This window comes from Megalobrama amblycephala, linkage group LG4 (genome assembly GCF_018812025.1).
Source record: "Megalobrama amblycephala isolate DHTTF-2021 linkage group LG4, ASM1881202v1, whole genome shotgun sequence".
Taxonomy (NCBI): domain Eukaryota; kingdom Metazoa; phylum Chordata; class Actinopteri; order Cypriniformes; family Xenocyprididae; genus Megalobrama; species Megalobrama amblycephala.
In genome coordinates, this window is record NC_063047.1 from 31,678,073 (window position 1) to 31,704,347 (window position 26,275).

Genomic DNA, 26,275 nt, shown 5'->3' on the forward strand with positions numbered 1-26,275 from the left:
ATATTTTTGATTAAATCCGATGGCTCAGTGAGGCCTGCATTCACAGAAATGACATTTCCTCTCTCAAGCTCCAGAAAGGTACTAAAAACATATTTAAATCAGTTCATGTGAGTACAGTGGTTCTACCTTAATATTATAAAGCGACGAGTATACTTTTTGTGCGCCAAAAAACAAAACAAAATGAGGACTTTTCAACAATATAGTGATGTGCCGACTTCAAAACACTGCTTCGGAGCTTTACGAATCGAATCAGTGACTCGGATCGCCTATCAAACTGCTAAACTGCTGAAATCACGTGACTTTGGCGCTCCGAGTCACTGCTCGATTCGCAAAGCTCCGAAACAGTGTTTTGAAATCGGCCCATATAGATATTGTTGAAAAGTCGTTATTTTAGTTTTTTTTTTAACCATTGAACTCACATGAACTGATTTAAATATGTTTTTAGTACCTTTATGGATCTTGCGAGAGGAAGTGTCATTGCTGAGCCATCGGATTTAATCAAAAATATCTTAATTAGTGACCTTACGACATGAGGGTGAGTTATAAATGACATTATTTTAATTTTTGGGTGAACTAACCCTTTAATGCGTCCTTATTCTACACAAGTATTAAGTTCCTTCACAAAAAAGCTAATTTTACAATTGTGTATGTTTTATAAACAGTTTTATCTCATATTTTCAGACTTTTCAGAAAGTTTGGGAATTAAAACAAACCGCTCCACCTTAACAGTACAGAAAAACCGGTCTTCCTTAAGCAAACAAACCCAAGAAGGCTCGTTCTTCCTTATAAGGTGACGAACCACACGCTGATTGGCGTTCCAAGGGCGCTATGTTAATGAAGGGGCGAGGTCTTGTGAAATGAGTAGGTGACGTCAACTCTCATTCCGCAGAGAGTGAAACAAACATGGCGACAGAATGCAGTTGGAAAGGGTACACGCTAACTTTAATGCTGTTCTTTTGGAGTAGAGTCTGTGCGAATAGAGCGGAATCCTGGGGGAGCGACAGCCGGATCCTCGGCATGCGGCTGGAGATGAGCGTCAAGCCCGCCACGACCACCGATGATGGGATCATACAGGTAACCGAAGGGAGCGAAATCCTCCTCAGGTTCTACGGGCTGCAGATCAGAAATGACACCTGGAAGCAGATTAAGTTCGTGGGTCAGGACGAGGACACAGGCTCTGACTCCAACAGGACTTGTTCTCCCTTCACCAAAGACATCTTCATCGAGGAGGGTATGAATGTCAGCAGTCAGGGCACCTCTGGAGTGCTGAAGGTAAAAATTAAAACACTTAGGAAAAGTGAGTCCAAGAGTGATTATTGGCTGTGCGTCAGAGACAGCCAAGATGGGAAGTGGTACCCGCTTGGAGAACATGATGGATGGTTGAGCGTGGTGGAGGAGAAGAAGTCGCTGCTTCCCATTTGGCTCCAAGTAATCTTGATAGCCTGCCTCCTGGTGCTCTCAGGTATGTTCAGTGGTCTGAACTTGGGGCTCATGGCTTTGGATCCCATGGAGCTGCGAATCGTGCAGAGTTGTGGCACTGATAAAGAAAAGAAGTACGCACGCAAGATCGAACCCATACGGAGGAAAGGAAACTACCTGTTGTGCTCACTTCTCCTTGGAAACGTGTTGGTCAACACCACGCTGACCATCCTTCTGGATGATCTCATCGGCTCAGGTCTGGGTGCTGTAGTGGCGTCAACCATCGGTATAGTCATCTTCGGAGAGATCGTTCCTCAGGCGCTCTGCTCTCGCCATGGCTTGGCGGTGGGTGCCAACACCATCCACATCACTAAGTTCTTCATGCTTCTGACCTTTCCGCTGTCCTTCCCTATCAGCAAACTCTTGGATTGCGTGCTAGGCCAGGAGATCGGCACCGTGTACAACAGAGAGAAGTTGGTGGGGATGCTTAAGGTGACGGAGCCGTACAATGACCTGGTGAAAGAGGAGATGAACATGATCCAGGGAGCTCTGGAGTTGAGGACTAAGACGGTGGAGGACATCATGACTCCACTCAGCAACTGCTTCATGATCAACAGCGACACTGTCCTGGACTTCAACACCATGTCGGAAATCATGGAGAGCGGATACACTCGCATTCCCGTTTATGAGGATGAACGGACCAATATCGTGGACATCCTCTTTGTGAAGGACCTGGCGTTTGTGGATCCAGATGATTGCACTACGTTGAAGACCATCACTAAGTTCTACAACCATCCGGTCCACTTTGTGTTTCACGACACCAAGTTGGATTCCATGCTGGAGGAGTTTAAAAAAGGTTGGTGAATGTTTTTTTTTTTTTTTTTTGTCACTGTTTTTCCTGCAGCATTTCTCATTGTCACTATCAGTGAGATTCATCAGGTGTAGTGAGGAACAGTACAGCCGGAGGGAGGTGGATCAGCAGTGATGTCACTTTTGGAGAGATTGTGGAAAAGGTCACTATCTATTCTTAATTAATTAGTCCCGCTCCTGTCAGGTTGGAAAACACACATCCTCTCTCCCCATGGACCTTTCTCTCCTCCACTTACTGTCAAGGTCAGTCTTTGGCAGTCTTTCTTCTCTTGTGTTCTCTCACTTTCTCCCACACACATTTTTTGGGAGGTTGCTTTCCTGAAGCGCATGAAGTCGACATGAAATCATTATTGACCTTGTTTGCTCTCTTAATAAAATCATCAGTGTGTGTCATTCCTGAATTTTCCTGCCCCTCCAAACATCAGTCATATAGAGCAGTGTTTTTTTGTGTTTTTTTTTTTAGTATTATTTATATACAATTATAGATTTTATTAATAACTATTTTCAGTTTTTTTTACATTTTTGGTCATTTTGTATTAGTTTTTTTATAACTAAATTACTACTAAATATTTAGTAATTTAGTAGTCATTTTTAATGTGCATTTGTTATTTTTATTTATGTTGTTTATTATATCACTATTTAGCTTTAATTTCAAGTTAGTAAAGTGCTTCAACTTAAACTTATTTCTGTTACTTCCCAAGACAACATTTCTACTTTATTTTATTTTATTTTGTTTTGTTTTGTTTCAGCTTTATTTCAGTTAAAGGGTTAATTCACCCAAAAATGAAAATTCAGTCACTTATTACTCACCCTCATGTCGATCCAAACCAGTAAGACCTTTGTTCATCTTCAGGACACAAATTAAGATGTTTTTGATAAAATCCAATGGCTGAGTGAGGCCTCTATAGACAGCAAGATAATTAACACTTTCAAATACTTTAAAACAGTTCATGTGACTACAGTGGTTCAATCTTAATGTTATGAAGCGACAAGAATACTTTTTGTGCATCAAAAAAAAAAACAACATAGCGACTTTATTCAACAATATCTAGTGATGGGCAATTTCAAAACACTGCTTCATGAAGCTTCGAAGCTTTACAAATGTTTTGTTTCGATTTAGTGGTGCAGAGTGCATATCAAACTGCCAAAGTCATGTGAACTTTTGATGTGTCGTTTACTGAAATCACGTGACTTTGTTGCTCCGAACCACTGATTCAAAACAAAAGATTGTAAAGCTTCATGAAGCAGTGTTTTGAAATCGCTCATCACGAGATATTGTTGAAAAGTTTTGTTTTTTGTGCACAAAAAGTATTCTCGTCGCTTTATAATATTAAGGTTGAACCACTGTACTCACATGAACTGTTTTAAATATGTCTGTAGTAGCTTTCTAAGCATCTGAAAGTGTTAATTATCTTGCTGGCAATGCAGGCCTCACTGAGCCATCGGATTTCATCAAAAATATCTTACTTTGTGTTCCGAAGATGAACAAAAATCTTACGGGTGTGGAACGACATGAGGGTGAGTAATAAATTACATCATTTTCATTTTTGGGTGAATTAACCCTTTAAGAAAATTTTTTTAATGATAGTTACCCTGATATATAGAATTTTTCATGATCCAATCAATTCTATTTAGAGTTTTTTCATTGAAAATCTTGTTTCGCTTGGACATTTTTATATTACAGAAATAAAATGGCTTGCAAATGCCATTTCATATTGACTTCATGCTAATATGGTCTTGGGAATGTTTCCCAATAAGGCTGCAATTCAGTTAATCCACCTATTATCAATAGTTACGATGTCATTAGTAGCAATGTGCAAGCAGACATCTGTAGTTTGGTCCTGAAGCCTTGCATAAAATACTTGGCTGGTATTTAACATTACTTTTCAGATTCAAATTGGCCCAATCTACCTTTTCATGTAATTGACTGAAAAGTTATGACCAGAATAAAATTAGATGACTAACTTGCAAAGTAGTCCAAGCATTTTATGCAACCAGCCCGTTTGACTAATCACATGTGTTTGTTGTCATCACAATAACTGTGACTAATAATGATGAAAAACCTGTTATCACTGCTTGCAGAAGTTTACTGTTAGCAGGTGAAAGATTATGTATTTTTATCTGCTTTAGTCAGATGTATTTACATCGTGACTGTGCTTCAGATGCAGTCAATTCTATCTGTAGTAAAGGTGTGAACCAAATGGACCATACAGACGTATGGACAGAAACAGATGGGTGTGAATGACGAATAAACTGGATTGCTCAGAGTAGATTGCAGGGTAGATCGATCTCCTCTGGGAGGTCCTGCTCCTAACAATTTTCTATTGTTTGTAGCCCTTTTGTCTTTGTGTTCTGTCCCACAGACAGAAATTTGGGTTAAGATATTTTGAAGGCCGACACGCTGACATTGATAATGAAGAACTGTGCTACATTACTACATTCAATAAATTCTTCTCCCCGCAAGAACTGTTACTTATTTTATGTATTGGAGAAATCTAATACATTGGCGAGCCACCCAAACGACTGCTCGGCCAAATACAACAAAATCTAACAAGTTTTGATTTGGGACTTGAGCTATATATCCAGAACTTGAATTGTTTTATTGTACAAAATGTGGAGAAATGTGTATATACTTCTATTTTTACTATCTATTTAAACAGCCAAGCCAATCAAAATGGCATATTACAATTATTCATAGTCTGATTGATTGCCTGTATTCTAGTATAATCCTTAACTCTAGTATTAGCGTTAGTTATTGTACTAATGTTTTAGTACAATAATGTTTTGTACTAATATTTTATAGCTCAATTGCATTGGTGTACAGTAGAAGTGATAGTCACAATATGTTGTCCTGAATGGTTATAGTAGGCAATAGTACCAAAGGACTTTAAACTGATAACATGATGACTTCTTAATGAAGACGCTAGAAAAAATGTTTGGATTTAATGTTAATTAAACTTGGTTTCACTCTGCAGTGGATATCTTTCAGATTGTTATGGATTATGGTTATCAGAATGGTAGCACAGACTTATGATTTTGTTGCTGTCAGACATGTACCTTAAAGGGTTAGTTCACCCAAAAAATAAGAATTACTCACCCTCATGTCATTCCAGACCTGTAAGGCCTTCGTTTATCTTCTGTACACTAATTAAGATATTTTTGATGAAATCTGAGAGGTATATGACTCGTCCATATAGGCAGCAACTTAACCACCACTTTCAAGGTCCAGAAAGGTACTAAAGACATTGTTAAAACCATACACAAAACAAAAATACTACTTTATTCAACAATATCTTCTCTTCTGTGTCATTCTCATACGTTGTTTTACATCCAGTACTTCCAAGTTCTACGTTAGAATGCCGACTCGTTATTGGCTGGCTCCTGCGTCAGCATCACACGCATGCGTTGTGCTGCTCATGTGATCAGCATCTGCCAATACTAAGCCTCATTCAGACATAAACACGGAAGCCTTCACTGTGCTTACTGTGACACCTGTGTAAGGATAATGACAGGGAAGGGAGGAAATTGTTGAATGAAGTCATTATTTTTGTTTTGCTTTTAGTACCTTATCAGTGCTTCCCACAGGTTTGAAATATACTTGCGGTGGTAGCCGGGCGAAAAATCCTCCTATTACACACGGCACAAAAATTGTCTACTACATGTGACAAACAAATAATGTGTGATTTTTAACAGTATTTTTATTTATTGAAATTAATTTTAATTACATAGACTACAATTTAGACTATTTAGACTACAATAATTTACTATGAATTAAATGGAAATCAAATTAAATACAATTTATTGTGTAACCAAAATACCAATAATGCCCAAAAGAAAAAACTTAGCGTGTGACTTTTAATTATAAACAAGCCCGAAATACACCGGGACTCTTATTTTGAAATGTCTGTACTATTGCAGGCTGATCCTTCAGATTCTTACAACCGTCTAAAACATTTTATATAAAGGCCATGAAGTAGACTTTAATAATTCATCAACTTGAGTTCATTAGCAATCGCTTGGCATAAATCTGCACTTTTCATTGATTGAGAATCACTTTGAAGCAGTCTGAAGCACTGTTGCGCGAGCTTGTAGAACGCGCAACAGCGCCCTCTTGTGACTTTGCAACATGCAGCGCTCTTTGTGAAAACAGTTCTGACACACACATAATGAGCAGGTACGAAACGACTAGTTATTCAATCGCGGATGGTTTCATTATCTTGCGCGGATATAAAAGTACAAGATGATAAAAATAATAAAAGCAAAAATGTGTCTCCAAATATACTTGGGCGGCCCTTATTATACATGGGCGGCCCGCCCAAGTAAAGTCTATGTGTGGGAAGCACTGCTTATGTTATGTCTTTAGTACCTTTCTGGACCTTGAAAGTGTTGATTATATTGCTGTCTATGGACAAGTCATATACCTCTTGGATTTCTTCAAAAATATCTTAATTTGTGTTCCAAAGACGAACGAAGGTCTTACGGGTTTTGGATTGGAATGACATGAGGGTGAGTAATTAATGACAGAATTTTTATTTTTGGGTGAACTAATGCTTAACTAGTGAGCAGAAAGGCAGTAATCCTCAAAGACACATGCTTTTTTGTGCTTTTGAATTGGGCAGGCCAGGTAATATCTTAGTTACCTGTCAATAGAGATGGCTGGATTCTAGATTTATTCAATAAAAACCAGAATGGTTATGCATGTTGTTTGTTCAGCTTATGAGTTTGTCTGTTTTGAAACACTTCCTCTGGTTAAAGCAGAAGTCTTTTCTTACTACTTCCTATCCATGATACAAACCCAAACCGTTGTATTTCTTTCCTCATCCAATTGTCCTGTCCCACTTAAACACGGCGGTACTCAAAGATGGCATTCTGCCACTGTCGCCCAGTGTTTGGGTTGCCATCTACCATGTGGTACTGTGGAAAAATGGTTTTGCATTGCGTGTAATGTGTGAATGTGTAAAGGTCAAAAGCAGGGCAATAACCACAATGAATGGCCGATTCTGAAAAGTGTGCTCAGTTAGTTTTAGTTTATGTTTACAATGAGTTTAGTCATTGGATTTTTTTGCAAGAACCATGACTTTTTTCTGGTTGACCCCGCAAGAAATTTGTGCAAGGTCACTTTTATTTATACAGCACATTAAAAGAACATTTCTGCTGACCAAGGTGCTTCACAATAACACAATAAAAAGGATAACAGTCATATAAGAATACTAAGTATGAAAATCAACAACATAAACCATAAAACCAAATAAAATCAGGACTAAGATTTTAACTCACTTAGACTAAAAGATCTAATATTATGAATAGGCCTGAGAGGAGGAAAAACCTAGGGAGGAGGAAAACCTAATCGACTGAGGTAGCAAATTCCAGAGGCAAATACGGAAAAGGCTCTATCACCTTTAGAGTTCAAGTGAGACAATGGGATGGTTAGTAGTTTGAGGATGATCTGAGAGTTCTTTTAGTAGAGTATGGACAAATAAGGTCTGAGATATAAACTGGAGCTCGACCGTGCAAGGCTTTAAATACAAAAACTAAAACCTTGTAATCAATTGTAAATTTGACCGGTAACCAATCTAAGTGTGCCAAAATAGTGGTCATGTGCTCACTGCTCACGTTTTTTCTTCCCTGTAAAAAGCGAGCTGCAGCATTTTCAACTAATTGCAAACGTGATAGGGAAAACTGGTTGATACCAGCATATAAAGCATTACCTTAATCAAGCCTTGTTGAAATGAAGGCATGAATAACTGTCTCTAGGTCACTAAAAGATAGAAAATATTTCAATTTCCATAAACCCCTAAGCTGGAATAAACTGGCTCTAACAACAGAGTTCATTTGCTTGTTGTTGACTGAGAGTTAAAATTCAACAACACCCAAGTGCAATCAAAATCCAGTCAGAAAAAGAGGAAAAGACGCATTTCTGTCAAACCTGTGCTTTAATTTGTTGTTTTGGTCAGTGATTAGTGTTGCTAAGTGGATTCGGCCGGCTCTCTGACGGTATTGTCATGTCATAAGCCTCTTTGTATTCCAGTAGGATCACGGTCTCTGTGTTTCTCTGTGCATGCGTTCATGGCTACAGTGTCACAAATACTTCTCTCTTCCTGTCATGTCATTTGTTGATTAGGAGTGCTGACCGAGCATACACTACGTGTTTGTGCGTGTGTTAGATCGCAAGAAGGAAAGGCTCTGTTGATGAAGGAGATGATGATTTGGATGGTTCTAGGTTTAATGTCAGAGCCTCACTTACTATGTGGGTTAGTTCACCCAAAAATGAAAACTTCCAAACCTGTAAGACTTTTGTTCATCTTCAGAACATAAATGAAGATCTTTTTGATGGAATCTGAGAGCTTTCTGATCCTCTCTTGACAGCTACACAACTGACATTTTGATGCTTCAAAAAGTTCATAAAGAGATCATAAAATGAATCCATAATTGAGTGGTTTATTTAAAATTTTCTGAAGAGACTGGATTGCTTTGAAAATTGATTCTTCCGGAAGCTCAAACGTGCTGCGTAACATGAGAATGAACCTCATTGGTTCTCACACGTCAAGCAAACATGCTTGAGCTTCCATTTACCACCACTTTACGTCGCCATGGTTGTTTTTGGCGATTAGGACATCCGCGACATGCACACTTACACACCATTTTAAAAAATATAGCAATACCAAAATACAAACAATGTAGAATAGCTTGAATACTCCCTCAGACTGTAAACGAAGCTCTGGCGCACCGGATAACACGTCAGCAGCGTCTTACATCAGCAGTGTCACTGTGGAGTCGTGAACCACACTCCGGAGCAGAAGGGGGCGGTAATGCACCAATAAGCTGGATGCCAACCGCCGTAAAACAGGAAAGAAGAAGAAGAAGAAGCGGAGTCGTGAACGCGGATTGACAACAGACCCGGAAGAGAATACAATGCTGAATAAAGTCGTAGTTTTTGTTATTTTGGACCAAAATGTATTTTTGATGCTTCAAAATGTCGCGGATGTCCTAATCACCAAAAACAACCACGGCGACGTAAAAGTGCATTCCCAACGCCGACAGATGAAAGGATTCAATGGAATCAATTCAATGGAAAGGATTCCAGAAGAGAAGACAATGCTGAATAAAGTCTTAGTTTTTGTTATTTTTGGACCAAAATGTATTTTCGACGCTTCAACAAATTCTAACTAACCCTCTGATGTCACATGGACTACTTTGATGATGTTTTTATTACCTTTCTGGACATGGACAGTATACCGTACATACATTTTCAATGGAGGGACAGAAAGCTCTCGGACTAAATCTAAAATATCTTAAAATGTGTTCCGAAGATGAGCGGAGGTCTTACGGGTTTGGAACGACATGAGGGAGAGCTAACCCTTTAAAGTTTATTTAAAAATAAATATTTTAAGATATATCTAATGGTTGATGTAAAGATTATTGAAATGACATTTGAAAAGTGGTAGAAGTTTCTTGCCATCAAATCAGTATTGACTATGGCTCTTTCTCTCAAATCACTTTCCTTTTCAGATTACATTTACTTAATGTTAACCAATAGGCAAATCTCTATTTTTACATATTTTATTTTTAACAAACTCCATTTGGTCTGGTGGTTCCATTCTGAAATGTAACACTACTGTAAGTGGCGATTCATGTTCACATTACAGTACTTGTTCCAGAAATAATTCTGGAGTTTTTGTAATGATGTTAAAAGTTGCAGCAACGACAACCATTTATAATTTTTGTTAAAAATTGTAAACAAATGTAAACATGCAGATATTTAACAATCACACATACGCATCCACAGTGCTGGCTGCAGACAGATGTTCAGTTTATGTGGTACTGCAGTGACGTACTTGTGATAAGTTTCAGAAACTGACCCTCAGTGAAACTTCAGATGACAAACCCTCATATGCAACTAAAGATGGCGTGTGCAATTACAGATGCAATTTACTCATCCCCTGAGTAAAGAAACATGGGCATCTTTAATTGCATATGACTCAGATTAGCCGAATGACTCATTTGGATGAGATCAGTAATGTTCTTTTTCTGCAGAATTCAATTTCTGTGGGACACAACATTGTGAACACTTTGTTTTTCTTTTTCTTTTTTGCAAGTCTGAAGAACATTCGTGAGCACATGTATTAAGACTTCTAAAGATATTTTTGATATTTTTTGCATGTTAAAAATGATATATGATATATATATATATATATATATATATATATATATATATATATATATATATATATATATATATATATATATATATATATATATATATATATATATATATATATATATATATATATATATATATATTACATACATGCACTTTTTGTTTTTTCTTTTGTAGGGGCCAGTTTTTATAATTACCATATTAAAATCTACTTGAATCTGCGTATCTGTTGTTTAAGTACCTTTTTAACCACTTGCAAAGTTTTTTGGTGGGGAAAAAGCATCACATTCTGGCTACGGACAAAACAAGCCAAGAACTGTAATGAGTTTATTACTTTTTTACGGATTAGTAAAAGAAGACTTGACATTGATTATTTTGGTAGCATAAAAAAAAGCTTTTTTCAAACTAGGAATATAGCCATTACATTAAGAAATGATCAAAGAACACCGAAGCAGTCCATGACTTCAGTCTAATGTGAGTTATGCACTTTCGCAAAATCTCTCGATACCTCTGAAACTCTCTATACTGCAAAATTAATCTAATGTGATTGGTTATAATGCTCAACACTGCAGACTACACATGTAAAAGAAAGGACTATAAATATGATGTAACATGAACAAATCTACTGTAACTGTAATGCCGCAATTTTTCATATTTCTAGATAACGTTTCATATTACGGGTAGACTACTTTCTTTGAGACTACTTTCTTTCTTCTGATTTCATGCATCGTTAGAGGTGTGACTGACTTAATCAGAAGTGACCCAACAAGTTTAAATCAACTCCATTCACCTTTATATGTTTGACAAGCAAGAACGTGCCCATGCAAATGCCACTTTTCTGATCTATTTGTTAATGTGATTCAAGTTGATTAATTTGTAAAGTAATTTAATTTACTAAAGTTGTTCATAAACATTATTTAAAAAGCTGCTGTATTTTCAAGAAAGTAATTTCAAGTAACATATTAACCAAAAATTCTGAGAAATTATCAAATCTGCTACATCAGATGACACACACCATCTGATTATTTTTACTATTGTTGCAGTATAATAATATTTTTTATTATTGTTATAGTTTATATGTTGTTAAACATTATTACAATTTAAAATAACAGTTTTTATTTTAATATATTTTAAAATGTAATTTATTCCTGTGATGGGTTTATTTTGATGGGTATTCACCTTTATGAATGTCTTACTGTCACTTTTGATAAGTTTAATAATGCATCCTTGCTGAATAAAAGTATTATTATTATTTTTTTTTTAACTTTTGAACAGTTTTGATAAGAAAAAAATATATACTGACTGTATTATTATAAAATGTGGAAAAATGAAGAATGATTAGGTGTGTCCTATGTGACTCTATATGAATGAATACATAATGGCTTTCAGGTGATGCTGTGAGAGAAACGCCGGGTAAAATGAGAAGGGTGTAGTGTTTGAAATGGCTGGTAAGGTGGATTTCAGGGTACAGAGTCTGTCAGTGGGTGAGTGTGTTCACTGATGCAGAGAGAAAGGGAGGAAGGGAGCAAGAGACAGACAAGCATTATTTTAGCCGCAGGGATTGATGACTCAGCAAGACAAAACTGACTTGTTATTTTTGAAATAAGAAATTAAATAAGATTTGAACTAAAGTACTTATGTGTCTTTGTCTGACTTTGGGAAAACCTGTGTTTGTGGACAGCAGACGCTTGAATGTTCTCATAATATACATTGCAGCGTCATCTCTATTTCTCACAGTGTCTGAAACGGTTAGATAAAGGATTCAGTCTCTCTGAAGCCCTCCTTTCCAAGAGCTTCCTCTGCTCTGATTAGCCAGATGGCCCAGTCTGTTGTGATTGTTCTACTGCTTAAAGCATGTGTTCAAAACAAAACACCCATTACTATATCTGAATTTCAGCTCCGGAGGCTTCCACAGCTCTTGTATACACATTTGAGCCCGAGTCCATTTATCATGCATTTTGATCTTTGAAACTTTGCAGACCTTTTACTTAAACATCAAACAGCTATATTACACACTGCATGAAAGGTAATATCTGAATAAGCATAATAGGGGCACTTTAATATAATTTACTTTTAAAATACATGAATATTTTATTCATTCAAAACATTTGCCATGAGGTTTTACTGTAAAAACATTTTTGTTCCGTCTGGAAATGCCAATTTAATGGAAAGTGTATTACTGTTTTTTCATTAGAGAGTGAACAATCGAGTCACTTTTATTTAAACAATGTTGCAATATTCTCAGAAAATATTTCACCTTGTATATTGACACTTATTTGGAGAGCAAGTTGAGGCTCAGGTCAATTTTTTTTTTTTTTTTACAGCTACATTTAAAAGTTAATAATTTCCCCATTTTAGAAAACCATTATAAAGCAAATGTACTTGTTTTAGTATGTTAAGCCATGTTAAACCTTGTCTTTATAAGCGTTTACTAAAGCTTAATGTTACACTTTGCTATTTGCATTTAGATTCTGGCCTTATCAATTGTTCATAGTATTTATGATCAATAAAGTGCTTAGCAATTAGCTGTGTCCCAATGGACCTCCATATGGGAGGCAATGCATAAAGGGGTCATGACATGGGAAATCAAATTTTCCTTAATCTTTTGACATATTAAAGGTCTTTGTAACATTAAAACATCCTGCAAGTTTCATAGCTTAAAACTCCTCATTATTAAAGGGATAGTTCACCCAAAAATGAAAATTTGATGTTTATCTGCTTACCCCCAGGGCATCCAAAATGTAGGTGTCTTTGTTTCTTCAGTAGAACACAAATGATGATTTTTAACTCCAACCATTGCCGTCTGTCAGTCAAATAATGCGAGTTAATGTGAACTCTATCAATTAGAGTCGAAAAAACATGCACAGACAAATCCAAATTAAACCCTGCGGCTCGTGACGACACATTGATGTCGTAAGACACGAAACGACCGGTTTGTGCGAGAAACCGAACATCAATGTGTCGTCACGAGCCACAGGGTTTAATTTGGATTTGTCTGTGCATGTTTTTTCGACTCTTATTGATAGAGTTCCCATTGACTTCACAATTAAGCATTACACAATTCACAGACTTTGTAATGTGTTTCAGCAATACATTTGTAATATTTATAAAGTGTTTAGAAAGAATTCTCAGAATTGACTACAGGGACTTTAAGAAATAAAGGTTTTTGAGAAAAACATTCCAGGAATTTTTTCTATGTAGTGGACTTCATTGGAGTTCAACAGGTTTGAAGGTCGAAATTGCAGTTTCAGTGCAGCTTCAAAGTGCTCTGCACGATCCCAGATGAGGAATAAGGGTCTTATCTAGCGAAACGATCGACATTTTCTTAAAAAAAATTATATGCTTTTTAACCACGAATGCTCGTCTTGCACTGCTCTGTGATCCGCCACGCATGACATAATCATCTTAGAAAGGTCACGCGTGACATAGGCTAAAGTACAGATCCAGTGTCTACTGTGATTGTCACGCGTGGCGGATCACAGAGTGCGAAGGAACTTGTTGAAAGATGAATCATCAACATTATAGGATCTAAGCAGCTACATCACAAAATGATTGTGTTGTGTGGTATTGTTGTCTTGGCAGTAGATGGTGTTTACATTAAGCCACGTTAAGCTTTTCAGAATGTCCTTTGGTACAGGACGTGAATAGTTTCTCTTGTGTCATCATGATTTTTGGCTCTCATTTGTTCCTCTGCAGCATAATGCAGACCCACTGAGACATCTGCTGCCGGAGATCTGTGTTCCAAAAACACACTGAACTGACTGTACGCTCATCTCAAGCAAAGACACTTGCTCTAGATTCAGGGTTCCATAATCTTCTGCATTACTCGAGTACAGGCTGTTTAGTCTCCATGTGCCGCTCAGGCTTTATTAGCTACATCCTGTCACATTATAAACAGTGAGATGGGAGATAAGCAGGAGAGCTTTCAAGGGATAATTCACCCAAAAATGAAAATTGTCATTTACTCACCATCAAGTTGCTCTAAACCTGTATGAATTGAGTTGATGGACCCCATTGACTTCCATTTGTATTTTTTTTTTCCTACCATGAAAGTCAATGGCCACCGTCAACTGTTTGGTTATCCATATTATTCAAAATATCTTCATTCCCTGTCCTCGAGCTGAAAAGTACCATGGTATTACCATGCTTAGTGTTTAGATGTGAAAGTGACATACATGGTGTCCCATACTCGTAATTTGTGCTCTGCTTTTCACCCATCCATGTGCACACAAACAGCACTGAGTGTTGAACACACAGACACACACCGTGAACACACACCCAGAGCAGTGGGCAGCCATTTTTGCTGCAGTGCCTGGGGAGAGATTAGGGGTTAGGTGTCTTGATCAAGGACACCTCTGTTGTGGGTAATGAGAGTGGAAGAGAGCACTGTTCATTCAATCCCCCCATCTACATTTCCTGCTGGTACTGAGACTCGAACCCATGACCTTCGGGTTACAATTCCGACTCTCTAATCATTAGGTCACAAATGCCCCTAATGATGATACCATGTTGATACTGGTTTTATATGCAACATATTAATACCATCATCTTTGATTGAAATATGTTGTAAACACTAAAACAAGTACCATCTACTGCCATGGATTTTGGACATACCATAGTACTACCGTTGTTGTTTGGACTTTTACCATATTATTTTATTTTATAATATTATTATTCTTATGTTTTTCTTATGTTGGACTGTTCAAAATAGTTGTCATTTTGTGAAATATTAGTACAATTTAAAATAACATTGTGTATGTACACTAGGGGTGTAACAATATATCGTGTCACAACATATCGCAATATATCATGGATAGTGACAATATGCATTTGTGTATAGTTCACCCAAAATGAAAATTATTGAACAAGTTTACATTGAACATTACATTAATGTAATGTCATTGAAGTTTACATTACATTATTTGAGTTTTAGTGTCAGTATTACATTGAACTACTACATATACTGTTGAATATAATATATAATAATGCAATGGGGGAATATTGCCAAATGACTTGTGTATCCAGTAAAAAGTGGCCTACTTTATTTTAAATATATCTAGTCAATGACAGAATGGAAGCATATTTGTCTAAAATAATTCTGTATTTTCAACTTCAGAATCATGAATATTTTTATTCTGGTATCAACACCCAATTTAATACCAAATTTAGCATTTTAATCAATAGATTTTTTTTCTTTCTTTCTTTTTTTAACCTTTTGCCATACAGTATGTCTTGAAGTATTGCAATAATATCATATTGTGAGTTCAGTATCGTGATATATATCGAATCGTGACATGAGGGTATCATTACACTATATACACAATTTTTGGAAGAAGTCTCTTTTGCTCACCAAGGCAGCATTTATTTGATCAAAAATACAGTAAAACAGTAATATTGTGAAATATTATTAGAATAAAATAACTTTTTTATTTGAAGGTATTTCATTTGTGCTGCTTAATACTTTTGTGGAAACGGTGATGCATTTTTTTCAGGATTCTTTGATGAAGAAAATGTATCATCTATTTTCAATTTTAATGAATTTTATTTTTGTATTTTTTGTATAGTCTTCAGTGTTATGTGACCCCTAAGAAATCATTATAATATTATGATTGGATGCTTAAGAAATATTTCTTTTATTATTAGTTAAAAATGGCTGTGCTGCTTAATGAAGTGTGGAAAGTGTCTTTTTTTTTTCAGGATAATTTGATCAAAACATTCAAAACATTTTTTTTTTTTTTTTTTTTTTAAATGTCTTTTCTGTCATTTTTGATCAATTTAAAGCATTCTTGCTCAATTTAGTGATCATGGTGATCGTGAACTTTTGAATGGTATTGCACTTTATATACCACGTAAATATGAAATCTTGCTTCTGTGATTGTTTGGTGGTCTAAACATTTGCAGTCAAAACTTCTGTGGTAGAAGATAGGAAGTGTTTTTGTGGACAAGACAGTTGAAATATTTTGTAACCTAAGCTGCTAAATTATGTTTTGCAAGTCACTGTTTTGGCTCCTTATGTCAGCGCATCACGCATGGTGTTATGTCTACACATAACTTCTGGATTTTTGTTTTGATGAGCAAATGCTTTAGGATTTCCTGGCTCTTTGTGTGCTGAATGTCCACAATAGACGTCTCCTAAACTGTATGAACCCTTAGCTCTTTCTGTTTGTCCATGAAACTATTTATAAAGAAACAAGATATAGTAAGCGCTACAATACTGCGTTTTCTATTTACCATCACTAAATTGAGCAAAAGCGTACACTAGTATGTAAACATGTCATGGTTTCTTGGGCGTTTACTGTGTGGATTCCAAGTAAATTCATTGCTATATGATTGTAAAGGCTAATCACTCAGTACCATCACTCTACCATAGAACATTTCATAAGAATAGGGGACTGTCTGTATTTCTCTCATACTGTAGTTGCTCAGTTTCTCTCTGTCATAGCTAACATATTCTCTTTGAACTTAATATGAGTACTTCAGTCTCTGATTCTGAATTTAATATAAATGCAAACTCAAACAATTAGTAAGTGAGTTGGATAATCAAATGTAAAATCTGTTTTTTTTGTTGTTTGTCTTTATCTTCTCATAACTCAAATGTGTAATTGTTGCAATACTAGTGTCATTAAATGGATCAAAGCCATAGATTTTAGACTTTTTGAGTAAACCAACTTGGAAATGGTTTGCTTCTAAGCCAGGGGTAAGCAAGTTCGGTCCTAGAGAGCCGCTGTCCTGCAGAGTTTAGCTCCAACCCTGAAAAAAACCTTCAGCTGCCTATAGCCTTAGTAATCCTGAAGAGCTTGATTAGCTTGTTCAGCTGTGTTTGATTAAGGTTGGAGCTAAACTCAGCAGGACAGCGGCTCTCTAGGACCGAACTTGCCTACCCCTGTTCTAAGCATTGAAGAAACAATGAAGAAACTTACTTTTTTTTTTTTTTACCAGTACTCATTAATCCAGGTTAATGTTTAATTTATAAACATATTATAAAATTGTTACTATTTGTGCCATTTGATAATTCATGTCTGTTCATAATAATTGTTAATAATAATTAATATAACTTTAAATGTTAATGCATTAGTATATGCAGAAAAGAATTCATATAATTAAAAAAAAATTCATGTAATATTATATTATTCTTTTTATGCAAACCATTATTGCTTGATTCTTATTTATGAATATATTTTCAGCTTTAATACTAAAACTCTTTGAGTGTTATTTGACTGACTGTTATTATTATTATTATTTACATTATTATCAGCTGTTCATTGAAAGAGTAACACAATTACTCTTTTCTGAATTTGAATTATAATTTTCAGTTAAATGGTTGTATTTATTTATTTTTTGTTTGTTTATTTATTTATTTCGATTGATTGATTGATTTGATTGATTGGAAGTTTTCTGAATTGATCTGATTAATCGTTATCTTCTACAGGTAAATCGCACTTGGCGATCGTTCAGAAAGTTAATAATGAAGGCGAGGGAGATCCGTTCTATGAGGTGCTGGGATTGGTCACCCTGGAAGATGTCATTGAAGAGATCATCAAATCAGAAATCCTGGACGAGTCTGACCTCTACAGTGAGTGGACCGTGTCTAATGAATGTGTTTTTAGTGTTGTTATGCAGACAACATTACTGCTCTTTTCTTGAAATACATTCACACAGCATTTGCACATCTCAAAATTTTCCAGCACACAGATTTTTTACTTCCTCTTGATATTCTGCATCGTAAACCATTTCATGAATGCTTGCGAAATGACAGACATGCACTCAGCATTTTTGGAGAAGCACGTATCAGCATGTTTATGATGTTAGAGTTTTCATGGTGCCAATATTTATTTATTTATTTTTTTTTGGGAGGAATTAAATAATCTGACTTCTGTTATAAAATCCTCAGTGTTGTGCTCATCTCAATTACTTTTGTGCATTTTTGCAGCTGATAACCGCAACAGAAAGAAAGTGGCACACAATAAAAACAAGCGAGACTTCTCTGCCTTCAAACATGAGAGTGAGTCTAAAGTCAAGATCTCTCCTCAGCTGCTGCTGGCCGCTCACCGCTTCCTTGCAACAGGTAAACAATCAGTCACAACACTCACCAGACTGACTGTAACAGTACGTGCCTTGTCCAGTGGTCACGCCTTCATTTTGCAATTTCTATAGTATTACATCCTTCTCATGGGCATTTAATAATGCTTGTCTTTTCAGTGAGTTAAATCTGTTTTTTGGCCCATTTTACCTGTAAAAGAAAACCTTAATAATTAATAATTCTGCACATCTGAATACAAGGCATTTTTTCACTTACAACCCTCATTAACAATTATACATCACTTTTAAATGATTATACAAAATGAATTGTAGTTAAGATTAAGATTGATGAAGTTTGGAATTGTTATATATATATATATTGACTTGCCTAATATGCATGCACTGTTGATTTAATGTTAATTAATGGATATTAAACCTCTTTTGGGTTTTTTTTTATGGTTTTTTTTTTTATGTTTTACCCATTTTTTTGCCATGAAAATAGCCTTGAATGCTGGCATGGATTTACATTAACTAATGTAACATATTGTACCAACTAGGTAACACTTTACAATAAGGTCCTGGTAGTTAATGTTAGTTAATGCCTTAACTAACAATCAGCATTACGTTTATTACAGTATTCATTCATTTTTTTTTTTTTTTTTTACGTTAGTTAATAAAAATACAACTGTTTATTGTTTGTTCATGTTAGCTCAGGTCCATTACATAATATTAACAAATGCAACTTTTGATTTTAATAATTTATTAGTAAATGTTAAAATTAACATTAAGGGTCCGTTTACACAACACCGTTTTCAACTTAAAAACATAACTTAAACTTTATGCGTTTTTGCTTTTCATTTACATGACAACAACGTTTTGGGGACCTGAAAAAGCAAACTTTTAAAAACGGGTTTCAAAGTGAAAGTTTTTGAAAACGATACTGTTAGTCTCTGTGAAAACTACAAAAACAGGAATTTGCGGAAACGATGACGTCATGTGAATGCGCATTATGTGTTCAATTTATAGGTGTGTAGTGTTTCTTTACAAAGTGACATCATGACATCTGTAAGTGAAAAACACAAAGGAAAAACTTTTCTGTTTTTAGTACATCATTGTTATGTAAACGTACCCTAAGATTAAGTATTGTTCATTATTATCCTAATGTAGTTAACAAATGAAACCCTATGTTGCCACAAACTAACATGTTTAATCTTATTTTAAAGTGTTACAAGTTTCTCATTTTAATGTTTTTTCATTTTTACATCTCTCATCTGTCTGTTTCTGCCTCTGCTGCCTGTGTTTCCACAGAGGTTAATTTGTTCAGTCCATCTCTGATCTCAGAGAAAATTCTTCTGCGTATCCTTAAACACCCTGATGTGATCCAGGAGATCAAGTTCAATGAGAATGAAAAGAAATCGCCGCATCACTACCTTTACCTGCGTGGGAAACCCGTGGACTACTTCATCCTCATACTACAGGTAACGGCACAAACTGACGCCTAATGAGCTGATCTTTACCAGGGTCACGGCTTGCAGGGATTTTAAAGCCAATTAGACAGACGAGGTGTTTTAAGCAGGTTAAGACAGCAGGCTTTGGCTCGCAGCATGTGCGTGTGGTTGGCATTGGTTTCTGTTGCCACATGCTAAAGTTGAAGAATTGACTCAAAGAGAACTGCTGGCTTATAAAACAGTACTTGTGAGACTTCCTGTCTCTAGTTTATCAGGGCCATATGGTGATGTTTGGGAACATGTAAATGTCTTCAGCCCAGCTGAACATCTATGTTGTGTGCTATGGCCTGATCAGAAATTATTTCAGAGGACCTCAGAAGAAGGTTTTAGTTTGGGGCCGGTAATATTTTTGAAAATGTTTTTGGGAAAACATGATCCTTCATAAATCATTCTAATATGCTGATTTGCTGAAGTAACATTTCCTATTATTATCAATGTTGATAAGAGTTGTGCTGTTTTATATGTTTGTGAAATAAAAGTCAGGATTCTTTGATGAATTAATTTCAAAAGAACAGCATTTAATTGGAATAGAAATGTAATGCTTCCTTGCTGAATAAAAGTATGCATTTCTTTAAAAGAAATCTTACTGACCCCAAACTTTTGAATGATAGTGTAGATGAGAAAAAAAGTTATCAGAAACATTAATAACTAACTTCTGTAACAGTCAAGCTGTTTTGCAGGGCAGTCGTGTCTAAGACTCTGTTTACACCTGGTATTAAGATGCGCTTTGGTCGATCAGATCACAAGTAGATGAGGGAGACACATACCTGTTTACACCTGGTGTTTTAATCTGTCTCGTTTGTTCACTTTCAACCACTTCTTTGAGGGGAGGGTCTATGGGCAGGTAAGTGTATGGGCTTTTTCAGATATTTAAAGGTGCCATCGAACGTTTTTTTACAAGATGTAATATAAGTCTAAGGTGTCCCCTGAATGTGTCTGTGAAGTTGCAGCTCAAAATACCCCATAGATTTTTTTTGTAATACATTTTTTTTAATTGCCTATTTTGAGGCAAAATTAGAAATGCGCCGATTCATGCTGCGGCCCCTTTAAATCGCGCGCTCTCTGCCCCCTCCCGAGCTCTCAACTTTATCACTGCACAAAGTTCACACAGCTAATATAACCCTCAAAATGGATCTTTACAAAGTGTTCGTCATGCAGCATGTCTAAACGCGTAAGTACAGTGTGTATTTGGATGTTTACATCTGAATGAGTTTGATAGTGCTCCGTGGCTAACGGCTAATGCTACACTGTTGGAGAGATTTATAAAGAAAGAAGTTGTTTATGAATTATACAGACTGCAAGTGTTTAATAATGAAAATAGCGACGGCTCTTGTCTCCGTGAATACAGTAAGAAACGATGGTAACTTTAACCACATTTAACAGTACATTAGCAACATGCTAATGAAACATTTAGAAGGACAATTTACAAATATCACTAAAAATATCATGTAATCATGGATCATGTCAGTTATTATCGCTCCATCTGCCATTTTTCGCTGTTGTTCTTGCTTGCTTACCTAGTCTGATGATTCAGCTGTGCACATCCAGACATCCTGCCCTTGAGTAATGCCTCGATCATGGGCTGGTATATGCAAATATTGGGGGCGTACACCCCGACTGTTACGTAACAGTCGGTGTTATGTTGAGATTCGCCTGTTCTTCTGAGGTCTTTTAAACAAATGAGATTTATATAAGAAGGAGGAAACAATGGAGTTTGAAACTCACTGTATGTCATTTCCATGTACTGAACTCTTGTTATTCAACTATGCCGAGGTAAATTCAATTTTCAATTCGATGGCACCTTTAAGAAAAAAATAAGCTTGGGTAATTTACATATGAACTTGCCCAGAGAAGACGGAAAAACATAATGAGAGCAGCAGCTTTCGTTTCAGCTCTGATAGTCGCAAGACCACGCCAAACACTGAGTGCATGTTAGAAATCAGAAATGGTTGGAGAACATTGTGCTTGGTACATTTTTCGTCTTCAAACCAAACTTGGGTCTTCAGCCAACAAAGTTTGAATCCCGTCTTGCTAACGCGCTTCCCATAATGTTTTTTTGGGCGTTAGGTTAGTAGGTGGAGAGTAGGCGATCTTTTGCGGCTGTTCAAACACATTCAACCACACAAGCATCTAAACTAAGAAAGCAGTCCAGTCTAATGCGTTTTCGACTACCTCTGGAAGTGGTCAAAAGTGGACAAGCTCAAAACTTTTTAGACCCTGTTTACACCTGTATTTAGTGTCGTCCACTTGTGATCCAATCAACCAAAACGCATCTTAATAACAGGAGTAAACAGGGCCCTGGTTTTATTTTCTCTCAAGATAAAAGACGAAAGTTGAAGATTCAAGAAAAAAGTTGCATCAGGAAGAATTCAAAACAGAAACTACAATAGAAAACAGTTGGAAAGAAAAGACCTCTTGACTTGGTCTGGCATGAGCTCAAAAAACCTCTGAAGAAAGGCATCCAAAAATATGCTGCTACTGTTTTGTATAAAGAAACGGCCCAAAATACCTTGTAACTGTTGCACAACCGCAGTAAAGTAGCAATAAAAAGCATTTGATGGAGGTTATTACCATTAAACCAGGTTTAACTACGAAATATGTTTGCACACGCTTTCCCATCCATTAGCTTGGTGATTTTACACCGTATTAAATTATCACCTGGATGAAGCTCACCTCAGGTTTTTTCCTAAGTGTAGTGTTGTACTTTTTCCCACAGTGGTACCATCATTCATCACGTATTCCTTCATTCATTCTCTGTCTTTCTTGAATTTGTTGTTGTTATTATTGGCCTCTAAACAATCATTAGACGATTCAGCTCATGATGGTTAAACATCACATGCATACCTCAGCCTTTCAGTGATTCAGTGAATTTCAGACCCCACACACTGTTTCTTCTATAATGAACGTTCAAATCTATGATAATCCTCAAAAGAAATGGGGGAAACCACAGAATATCACAAATATATCATCATGCTTCCTAATTTTGTTTTAGAGGTCTCCTACAATAAATTTACATGCATCCAGAATAAAAAAAAAACACTTTAATTTTCTCATAATATACATTGCAGCATCACCTCTTTTCTCACAGTGTCTGAAACAGATTGATAAAGGTTTCAGTCTCACTAAACCCCTCCTTTCCAAGAGCACCTGCTCTGCTCTGTTTGGTCAGATGGTCCAGTCTGTTGTGATTGGTCACCGCTTACAGCGCGTGTCGGAAACGAAACTGCCATTACCTGAATACAGCTCTAAAGGCTTCCTCAGCACCTGATACACAGTGATATGAACAGTAATGATGGTGTCGGTTTTACAGTATCAATTCGAGCTTGAGTCCTCATCCTTTGGAAGTGCATTCAAAGTGGATTTGCTTTCACAGCACAGAAAACAGCATCAACATGTAGATAACGCAAACCAAACTCTTTGAGGACAGCTACAACTACAGTGTTTGAGGGCGGGTCAAATAGATGTTCACGGGCAACCAATGAAGACCATAGACTGGGATTATGCAAATTTGTTACAAGCCTAAATAGGTTCCAGCAGGAAGTTAGAATGGAATTACTAGCAACTCTTTTGAGGCGGTTCAGAATCGGTTCTTTATTTTTGAGAGATCTATGAAACTTTTACATTCACAAACAGCTATATTACACACTACATGAAAGGTAATATCTGAAAAAGGCTAATAGGGGCACTTTAAACTTTTGTGGCATTTACGCTTCTGAGTGTGTGAACTTTGTTTCTTGAACTGTCATGGAATTAACTTGTCAAGTTCAAGCTCTCCGGTTAAAATGTCTGAACTTAGTACACTGGTGTAGATTATTCACAGCAGGAAGGAGATTCATTAATAGATTATGAAGTGCACACTAGCAGCAGTTTGAGGCTGTTAAATATGTCGGGCATCTGTTTGTGTGGCCTTTGTTATTTATTATTTAAAGCGGCTCAATGATGTGTTTGTGGAAGCAGGATGTGCTGTATTATTTTGATTATTATTTAATACATTAAAGGTGCTTGCAAGTAGACTTCCCAACATGGAGACCTTTCTTTCCTGGCACCAGTTGAAGACGGCCTCCAGCCGGGCCTCAAGCTGAGAGCGGGCCGAATGACCTTCATCAAAGATTAATGCTGCTTTCTCTGAGGTGTCAAGCTTTGTGCTAAAGATCCACAGCACTTCTTCTGTTGCACTCATGTGCGTATGTGCTGAAAGGACTTGGAGTTTGTGATGAATAAAAGAGTATGTATGTTTTCCTGTTTGCACTTGAAGGAAAAAGATATGTCTGAAAACCTGACATAAAGAAAAATAGATTTTGTTTATTTTGTATTTTGAATGATATACTGTCAGGTTTTGAATCATCTTCTTTGATTAATGCTCTTGTTATTATTTGTAATTCATAGGTCTTTGTGTGTGTGTGTGTGTGTGTGTGTGTATTTTATTTATATATATATATGTATGTACAGTAGGTACGGAAAGTATTCAGACCCCCTTAAATTTTTCACTCTTTGTTATTTTGCAGCCATTTGCTAAAATCATTTAAGTTCATTTTTTTTTTCCTCATTAATGTACACACAGCACCCCATATTGACAGAAAAACACAGAATTGTTGACATTTTTGCAGATTTATTAAAAAAGAAAAACTGAAATATCACATGGTCCTAAGTATTCAGACCCTTTGCTCAGTATTCAGTAGAAGCACCCTTTTGATCTAATACAGCCATGAGTCTTTTTGGGAAGGATGCAACAAGTTTTTCACATCTGGATTTGGGGATCCTCTGCCATTCCTCCTTGCAGATCCTCTCCAGTTCTGTCAGGTTGGATGGTAAATGTTGGTGGACAGACATTTTTAGGTCTCTCCAGAGATGCTCAATTGGGTTTAAGTCAGGGCTCTGGCTGGGCCATTCAAGAACAGTCACGGAGTTGTTGTGAAGCCACTCCTTCGTTATTTTAGCTGTGTGCTTAGGGTCATTGTCTTGTTGGAAGGTAAACCTTCGGCCCAGTCTGAGGTCTTGAGCACTCTGGAGAAGGTTTTCGTCCAGGATATCCCTGTACTTGGCTGCATTCATCTTTCCCTCGCTTGCAACCAGTCGTCCTGTCCCTGCAGTTGAAAAACACCCCCACAGCATGCTGCTGCCACCACCATGCTTCACTGTTGGGACTGTATTGGACAGGTATTTAGCAGTGTTAAGAATTAAGGCCAGAAAGTTCTATCTTGGTCTCATCAGACCAGAGAATCTTATTTCTCACCTTCTTGGAGTCCTTCAGGTGTTTTTTAGCAAACTCCATACGGGCTTTCATGTGTCTTGCACTGAGGAGAGGCTTCCGTCGGGCCACTCTGCCATAAAGTCCCGACTGGTGGAGGGCTGCAGTGATGGTTGACTTTCTACAACTTTCTCCCATCTCCCGACTGCATCTCTGGAGCTCAGCCACAGTGATCTGATCTGTTCTTCTTTACCTCTCTCATCAAGGCTCTTCTCCCCTGATAGCTCAGTTTGGCCGGACGGCCAGCTCTAGGAAGGGTTCTGGTTTTCCCAAACGTCTTCCATTTAAGGATTATGGAGGCCACTGTGCTCTTAGGAACCTTAAGTGCAGCAGAATGTTTTTGTAACCTTGGCCAGATCTGTGCCTTGCCACAATTCTGTCTCTGAGCTCTTTAGGCAGTTCCTTTGACCTCATGATTCTCATTTGCTCTGACATGCACTGTGAGCTGTAAGGTCTTATATAGACAGGTGTGTGGCTTTCCTAATCAAGTCCAATCAGTATAATCAAACACAGCTGGACTCAAATGAAGGTGTAGAACCATCTCAAGGATGATCAGAAGAAACGGACAGCACCTGAGTTAAATATATGAGTGTCACAGCAAAGGGTCTGAATACTTAGGACCATGTGATATTTCAGTTTATATTTTTTAATAAATCTGCAAAAATGTCAACAATTCTGTTTTTCTGTCAATATGGGGTGCTGTGTGTACATTAATGAGGAAAAAAAATGAACTTAAATAATTTTAGCAAATGGCTGCAATATAACAAAGAGTGAAAAATTTAAGGGGGTCTGAATAGTTTTTGTACCCACTGTGTGTGTGTGTGTGTGTGTGTGTGTGTGTGTGTGTGTGTATATATATATACAGTGCTCAGCATAAATGAGTACACCCCCTTTGAAAAAAACTATTTCCAAAGTGTTGATAAAACTAAGTTTAATATAATATCTGTTGAACTTATAACATGAAAGTAAGGTTAATAATATAACTTAGATTACACATTTTTCAGTTTTACTCAAATTAGGGTGATGCAAAAATGAGTACACCCCACAACAAAA

The 26,275-nt window shown here is 36.7% G+C and overlaps 1 protein-coding gene across 1 annotated transcript in view; it reads left to right on the forward strand.

Moving 5' to 3' along the window:
• Window positions 1-684: 684 nt before the first annotated feature.
• The window catches only part of LOC125267347 (metal transporter CNNM4), a 49,918-nt gene continuing 24,327 nt past the window's right edge, over window positions 685-26,275 (forward strand). Inside the window, exons 1-4 of the mRNA XM_048188887.1 lie at window positions 685-2,275; window positions 17,877-18,020; window positions 18,378-18,512; window positions 19,775-19,944. Coding sequence (XP_048044844.1) covers window positions 904-2,275; window positions 17,877-18,020; window positions 18,378-18,512; window positions 19,775-19,944 — 1,821 coding nt within the window. The 5' untranslated portion in view covers window positions 685-903. The remainder of the gene's footprint in view (window positions 2,276-17,876; window positions 18,021-18,377; window positions 18,513-19,774; window positions 19,945-26,275) is intronic.